We start from the raw sequence: 8,194 nt of genomic DNA on the forward strand, positions 1-8,194 counted from the left end.
ACCAACCCACCAAGCATGACTGATAGTTTTTGTTAAGGACAGTTATAGTTTCTTTTCTTTGAGAAGAATCATTAGGTCCAATCTCTTGCTAGGGTTTTTCTCTTTCTGGTTTCTTGAGACAGGGTTTCTTTGTGTAGCTTTGGCTGTTGTGGAATTCACTCTGTAGACCAGGCTGGCCTCAAACTCAAACAGAGATCCACCTGCCTCTGCCTCCTGAGTGCTAGGATTAAAGGGGTTCACCACCACTGTCTGGCTAGCTAGGTTTTTTTTTTTTTATTAATGAACATATTACTTAAAGATTTTTCTAAAGCAGAATGGAAGCTGTATTCCCAACATACTGGAAACTACATGACTTTCGAGTAAAATTGTCTTCAGATTCTGGATCTACCAGTTTTAGTTCTGTAAATAACTTGAGTGAGAATGTTACTTAATATCCTAAGCTTCAATTTTCTTAGCTGGAAATCAGGGGTTGTTACTGTTCTCTTCACAGGTGGAATAATTTTAAAGATTATTCCAAGATCTCCACAGGTGAAGTGCCCAACACAGCTAGTGTTTCCATCTTCTGGGTTAGACAAGATGTTCTGCCTTTGCTAGTCTAGTGAAGTCCAGGGAGAGAACCTCCATATTAAAATGATGGTCTTATTTGCATAAATGAAATGCCTGGAATTACAAAAGCAGTCAGTTCTATTGAATACAGTTAAGAAAACATTTAACTTTGATAGCTTATTATATCTGGTATCTTTTGGGACTTATCTGGGAGAATTAATGACAGGGTAGATTAATGAAAGAAACCTAAGAAGGGAGGAGAGAAAGCTCATATACCTGCTTTTGACTTTTTCTTGAGCTATCATTTCAGATTTCCAACAGGCTCCTAGAAGTTTCCTCCTTCAGCACCCTGCCAGCAATTTTCCCACCAGGGAGTTAAGTACCTCTCCCAAAGCCTAGCTGCTTTTCTCATATTGATAATCCACTACTCATGTGATGCCTCAAGTTTAAACCCACAAATCACATTAAAGTTCTCACTTTTCTACTCTGTTCAGTGTCAAATTAGTCACAGTCATCTGTAGAATTGTTTCCAGTGTTGTAGAAGGTCCCCAGGGCCTTGCCACAAAGTAGGCAAGTACTCTACTACTTAGCTACATCTCTAGCCCTCATCTTAGAGATTTTCTCTCTCCATACTGTTTTAGTTCTCCTGTCCAGATTTAATAAGATCCTCTTACTGCATCCTTGTCATTAAAAACAGAATTTTTCCCTGCTGATTTCCAGCATCCTCTTTTACGAAGTATTTCTTGGGTATTTTAGGTTGGTTTGATATGTTCTTACACCTATATCTAAAGTGCTACTATACAGAGATGTGCTATACTACTTTATACCTGTCAACTGATTCTCTTGGCCCATTTATGTATGCTTTCATTTTTCTAAATATATCCTAAATTCTTTGAGGAAATATGCCACTTCTTACACTTACCTTTCTATCTCCCAATAGTGCTTAGTATAGCACTTAAAAGTGCTTCCTAAGATCTTCATAGTAGTCATCTTAAGGTAGTTGTACTTTCAAAAACGGAAAGGAAAAGTTGACCTATTGCCTGCTGAATTGTTACTTACAGGAGTTGTTGATGTCATACTAAGTCTGTGTCAAAAACCTACTGGGAATTGTGTATGTATGTAAAGTTTTCACTAACTCACTACCATAACTCTCCAAATGATTCACTTGAACTTGTTTTATGGTATGTATTATCATTGGCTAAGAAAACTGCAGCTGGGCAGTGGTGGCACACACCTTTAGTCCCAGCACTTGGGAGGCAGAGCCAGGCGGATCTCTGTGAGTTCCAGGCCAGCCTGGTCTACAGAGCGAGATCCAGGACAGGCACCAAAACTACATGGAGAAACCCAGTCTTGAAAAAACTGAAAAAAAGAAAGAAAAAGAAAGAAAGAAAGAGAGAGAGAGAGAGAGAGAGAGAGAGAGAGAGGAGAGAGAGAGAGAGAGAGAGAGAGAGAGAAAGAAAGAGAAAGAAAACTGCAGATGTGGTCTTTTCTACTATGAAGCCCTGTTTTTTTTTTTTGTTTTTTTTTTTTTGTTTTGTTTTGTTTTACCTGATCCCCACTTGTAGTCTAGGGCCTAATATAATACTGTCTTATGAGAGACTTTTTCATAAATGCTGTTCTGTTTAAAAATTATACCTTAAAAAGAGATTGTTATCTTTTAAAGGCTTGGGAGCATATGTACGTGATTATAAATGCAAGTTACAAAAAGAAACACAATGAAAAAGCTTTGTAGAAAACAAAGGAAATAATTTTGTCAGGAAAAGCAGTTTTAGCAAAGGAGTCTTAAGATAATATCTTGATCATCTTAGTAGGCATTGATAGCTTGTTTTACATTCACGGTTCCTCTTTTGGTTAAATTCTTTTACTTGTATTCCTAGGTTAAAACATCAGAATTTTATAGATACTCTCGACAGCTGCGCTATGAAGTTGACCAAGCATTGAATTACTTCCAGAATGTTCACCAGCAGCCCTTGCTAGACATGAAATCAAGCCGTATTCGTTCTGCCAAACCTCAAACTACAGTATTCCGAGGAATGATTGGACATAGCATGGTTAATAGTAAAATACTTCTTCTAAAGAAACCAAGAGTCTGGTGGGAACTGGAGGGACCCCAAGTACCTCTCAGGCCCGACTGTCTTGCTATTGTCAATAATTTTGTATTCCTGTTAGGGGGAGAAGAGCTGGGCCCAGATGGCGAGTTCCATGCCTCTTCGAAAGTGTTCCGGTATGATCCAAGACAAAATTCTTGGCTGCGCATGGCAGACATGTCTGTACCCCGTTCAGAATTTGCTGTTGGTGTTATTGGGAAGTTTATTTATGCTGTGGCAGGCAGAACAAGAGATGAGACTTTCTACTCAACAGAGAGATATGATATCACTAATGATAAATGGGAATTTGTAGATCCTTATCCAGTTAACAAATACGGACATGAGGGAACAGTGCTCAATAACAAGTTGTTTATCACTGGAGGAATCACTTCATCTTCCACATCTAAACAAGTATGTGTGTTTGACCCCAGTAAAGAAGGGACCATAGAACAGCGGACCAGGAGAACTCAAGTAGTCACCAACTGCTGGGAGAATAAGAGCAAGATGAATTATGCCAGATGCTTTCACAAGATGATATCTTATAACGGCAAGCTTTATGTCTTTGGTGGTGTCTGCGTGATCTTGAGGGCCTCTTTTGAATCTCAGGGCTGCCCTTCCACAGAGGTGTACAACCCAGATACTGATCAGTGGACCATCTTGGCATCCATGCCAATTGGTAGAAGTGGCCATGGTGTGACTGTGCTGGACAAACAGATAATGGTCCTTGGAGGCCTTTGTTATAATGGTCATTATAGTGATTCCATTCTCACCTTTGACCCAGATGAAAATAAGTGGAAGGAAGATGAGTACCCTCGGATGCCCTGCAAGCTGGATGGTTTGCAGGTGTGCAACCTACACTTTCCGGACTATGTACTGGATGAGGTTAGGCGTTGCAACTGACGATATCTTTCTCCCATAAAAAAACAAGGCAAATAAAGCATTTGTGATAAAGTAGTTTAAAACATAAAGAAAAACCTCACCAGTTTTACTATCAAAGCCATTGGTCGAATATTGTAAGTTTTCATTCTGTGCTAGCATCTTTCTTTTCCTTTCAGTGGCCTCAAACTCATGCAATAAGTTCATTTAAAGCGCTAGCTCTTGAAACTACTTCCAGAAGCAGTTTATTCACTGCTCCACTTACCTGGGAAGTTGATTTTCTGCTTTAAACATTTCTTTCAGATGTTAGTGTAGGATTTGTGCATCTTCCAAGAGAAGACCCAGTAAGTGTCACTGGATGTGATTTCAGTCCCTCTCTATCTGAACTCTTTTGGACATTATTTTAGTCTGCTATATGTTTTGGTTTATTAGTTAAAAGTTTAAAACTCTTGACCTTTTTGCATGGCTTTTTGCTGAAAATGCAAAAATTTAAATTTTCTACAAAAGTTTTTTATATCAGAACACTATTTCTAAGCTGCCTTCTCTTATCTGCATTGTGTTAGTGAAAGCATATCCATACTCACATCCATCGTATAAATATATAAGACACATCCTTTTATGCGTGGTTAGGAGTCTATATTTTTAAGCTAGTGCACTTGCACATACAGTTTGCCATACTTGTTGAAATTTAGATGTAATGTCTTTAATGTATTAATGTTTTTAGAAAGTTAAAATAACTGGAGTCCTCATTCAGTATCAAAGTAGTCTATCTTCAGTCCATACTGGTTCAGTAAAATTTAAATTAATATTTCTGAAACATGTATGGATTTAAAAAAACTAGTGTTTTACATTTTGTTTTCAAAACTAAAGATTAATATTTCATATCAATGGATGTTTTTTCTTGTTTGAAAATATTTTTCTTTGCAGTCTGCTTAATGTTGGTTACCCTGTTTTAGTGAGAATCAGAGTGGCCTGTGTCAAGCTCTGACCCTGCAGCATGCAAGCACTTTTAAAGAAAAGTTAAGTAATACCAGACTCCTAAGTAAAAGCCCCTTAAAAGTAAGTGCAACTCCCATTGTTTCTATTCAGTAAGACTGCTGCAGGTGATGAATGTGGAGCAGCAACTCTTACACAGTTTGAACTCAGTTCTGACTGAGGGATGAGAAATTAGTTATAATGTTATATCTGCTTGATCAGTTTGTACAAAATATTCAGTGGCACTAGAGAGATAGATCAACCCTCAGCGTCTTTTTAGTTTCTGGAAGCTACTAGCATGAAGGATAGTCACCAGAAAGTTTGGAATGATTCTTGAATAGCTGTTTTAAAGGCATTTATAATAAATAGTTTAGGATCAACTGCACATTTCAACTCTTCAAATGCGAAGGAAAGAAATATAGCTGACAAAATGAAGAGTGATCTGTGAGTGGATTATTCAAACTGATGCCATTTTCTCATGAGCAGTCTGTAGCTGATTAAATCTTATACTGGCATAGCTTGCCAGATCTGTGGATTTTGGTGCAATATTGCAATGCCTTTTCTATGGCTGCTGTTGTATAAATTTTTGTAGTTACTTTGTTTTGTTTTATTTTTGCTGCTGGCACCATTGAACATAAAATGAAAGTGTGAAGTCATGGAAATGTGAAGATTTTGATTTCTTCCCCCTCTCTCCTCCCATGCCGCAGTTCATAGTGTGAATAAGGCCTGATTTTTCAAAACTAAAACCAGAGGTTTTAGAGTTTTAGAAAGTGTCAGGTATACTTTCTAAAGAAACCTTTTTTTTTTCCTTTCAGGAATCAAAATAGTGGCTTCTTTTGTGTGTGATTCTTCCATTTTCATTAGGTGGCCTTTCATTTATTTCTGATTTCTGAAAATAAAATTTGGTATTTGAGTTTCCCTTAGAATGTGGGTAAAGGTTTTTTTATTTTAAAAATAAGTTTGATTATTTTGCTTTTGGAAACTATAAATTAGGTTATCCATCAAATTTTTTTCTAATATACTTAGAATTTTATATCTGTTTCTTTTTTTTTTTTTTTTTGGTTTTTCGAGACAGGGTTTCTCTGTGTAGCTTTGGAGCCTGTTCTGGAACTCGCTCTGTAGCCCAGGCTGGCCTCGAACTCACAGAGATCCACCTGCCTCTGCCTCCCGAGTGCTGGGATTAAAGGCGTGCGCCACCACCACCCGGCCTATATCTGTTTCTTTAAAGAAAATAATGTCTTCATTATTTTTCTTGATATCTTTTGTTGGCAATGACCAAGAAAAGGATATCAGACAGGGTACCCGTATCAAAGGCTTTACACTCCAGTGGCAGTTCTCTTTAATTGCTTTGATCAACTTCATAGTCCTGTGTAGGTTAACATCTGCATAAACAATTGACTATTCTTGGTCTTCCATTTTGAAGATACAAGGCCAAGGTCAACGATTGTTTCAGAAAATTCATGAAATCTTAACTTGAACTAATTCTGGGTTCAGCATCACGTAAGTCATGTCTGACTATAATCTTAGCAGTAATCAGTTTTGAGCTTTAAGACTAATTGATATTGCTTGGGTTCTGAATGTATGAGGAAACTGTAGTTCTAATTTAGATTATAAATCAACAAATAACTTACATTCCCTTTTAAAATTATGGTTTAATAGCTGCAAGAGATTTATTTTTGTTATACTAAACTATGAAAATTTTTCATAGAGTTTTTTCAAGCTTTTCTGTGCTTCATTTGGAACCACTTTGTCTATATGCATTGTATATGAACAAGACAGTTATTTTGGAAAAGCTCAGTAAGTGGTTTGAAACTATATGGTTTAACTGTTAGGATCTTTAAATGTGTTATCTTCTACTTTACATTTTAAATACTAGACTTCACAAAAAGTAGCCAGTTTTCTTTAATTGCATTTTAGTTGGCACCACTTATTTTCTTACATGTCTTTGACCTTCTAAGTTTTGATGTTAAAGAAAATCCTTGCACTACAGCCTTTTCATAAAATACAAGATTCTCATGTTGAAGGTTTTGTATTGGAAGAAATGCTACTGGTTTCTAAAAGGCAAAGCATTATAGAATGATTAACTTTCTTTGATAGCTTTTTCTGTGTCCTCCTCATTGCTCTACCTTGTGTGAGTGTTACTCTAATTGTGAAATACTTACTGAGCCCTTCTCCTATCTTTTTTAAAGCAGCACCTTTGGACACCTCATTCTGGGAAGCTTGCTTGAGTCACAGTAAAGGACACACACACACTTGTGTGGGGAAGAAGTGGTAAAATGGAGAGTTTTGTCTTAATTACATGAAACTAAGCTTTAAAATATTTTATAACAAATTATTTGAGCTGCATAAAAACATGTCAAACGTTTTGTGGGACTATTTTTATATATGTATATGTGGGTGTAGGTCATAACATTTCAGTTTATAATATAAATCGTTATTTCAGTTTATAAGCTATCTCTCAAAAGAGACTAGCTCTTTGGAGAATACATAATTTAAAAGTTTTAGACTGAAGTACAACAACATAGACAGTAGTGTAAATTAGAAAGAATTGAGGGCCGTACGGCAGTGAAACTGCCAGTGCCAGTTTGCTTGTTTGCCTACCACGTTTTCCTTTTTTTTTTTTTTTTTTTTTTGGTATTCTGAACATTTTTGAGAGACCATACATTTGTTTAATTACATTTAGAGTCGGTTTGGGAATAAATATCTTCTAAAAAGAGATTTATCTTAAAATTAAAGTCCTGAAAAATTAGTTTATTGAGAGTTTATTACTTCAAATACCCCCTAGGCATGGACTGGAATAGATAATTCATGGAAATCCTATCCTTTCACTATATCAGTATAACTCCCAATATTACGTGAGTAACATTGAGAATGCCATCAGCTTTGTTCCCTCTTAGAATTCTTGGGTTCCTTTTGACTTCTTTGGGAACAACTGCATTGAAAGTTACTAATCAGTATATCAGTAAGGATTGGGTGTTTGTTTTCTGAAAGGGTTGTTCCTAAGAGGTGATCAGAAAGGTTCTTTTCTACCTAATTTGCATATGCCCTATACTCTTGGGCATACTTTGTCTATAGAAAAATATTTCGACCTTTAGGTACCTTTGGGGCCAGTAGTCAAATGATCCTAGGGCCGATATTAAAATCTTAGAATAATTTAAGGTTTGCCTTTTATACCTGTTTTGAAAGCCTTTACATTTTTTTGTCAGGTAATTTTTCCCAAGCCGTGGATATAATCTATTCAACATGTTTATGCTATCCATTCTGTTTTTAAATTGAAAAAAAGTTAAAAGTGTTTATGAAGAAAAGTTTAAATAAAATATTTTTAATCTTTAAAACTAAGTCTTTATCTGATTATTTAGTCTTTTATTTAATCTTTCACATTTAAGTCACTAATAACTTAATAAATAGTATACTTTATTATCCTTCAACATGCCAAGAAAAGTGTGATTTCTACCAGTGTTTTCAGCAGAAGAGCATCAAGTGAGAGCATTAGAGTGAAATTATTTATATTCTTCTATGCAATGCAAATGATATAATAAAGCCAAGTAATTAAAGATTCACTAACAAGATTTTTTTCAGTTTTACAGAATAGAAATACTAGAACCGAGAAAAGGCATATACGGCCCTCAACTGCAGTTGGTGAGCTTTAGGTTTTCTCTGATGTTTCCTTCTTGTTCTTTTTTTTTTTTTTTTTTTTGGTTTTTCGAGAC

At 35.9% G+C, this 8,194-nt stretch overlaps 1 protein-coding gene across 5 annotated transcripts in view; it reads left to right on the plus strand.

The window, feature by feature from the left end:
• Klhl15 (kelch like family member 15) overlaps positions 1–7,828 on the plus strand; it is a 44,865-nt gene extending 37,037 nt beyond the window's left edge. For all 5 annotated transcript variants that reach the window (XM_052732648.1, XM_052732623.1, XM_052732638.1 and 2 more), the window contains one exon: positions 2,424–7,828. In XM_052732648.1, the coding sequence (XP_052588608.1) occupies positions 2,424–3,533 (1,110 nt within the window). In that variant the 3' untranslated portion in view covers positions 3,534–7,828. The remainder of the gene's footprint in view (positions 1–2,423) is intronic.
• The last annotated feature ends 366 nt before the right edge of the window (positions 7,829–8,194 follow it).

The sequence above is a fragment of the Peromyscus californicus genome, unplaced genomic scaffold, assembly GCF_007827085.1.
Source record: "Peromyscus californicus insignis strain IS unplaced genomic scaffold, ASM782708v3 Scaffold_10__1_contigs__length_136768540, whole genome shotgun sequence".
NCBI lineage: Eukaryota > Metazoa > Chordata > Mammalia > Rodentia > Cricetidae > Peromyscus > Peromyscus californicus.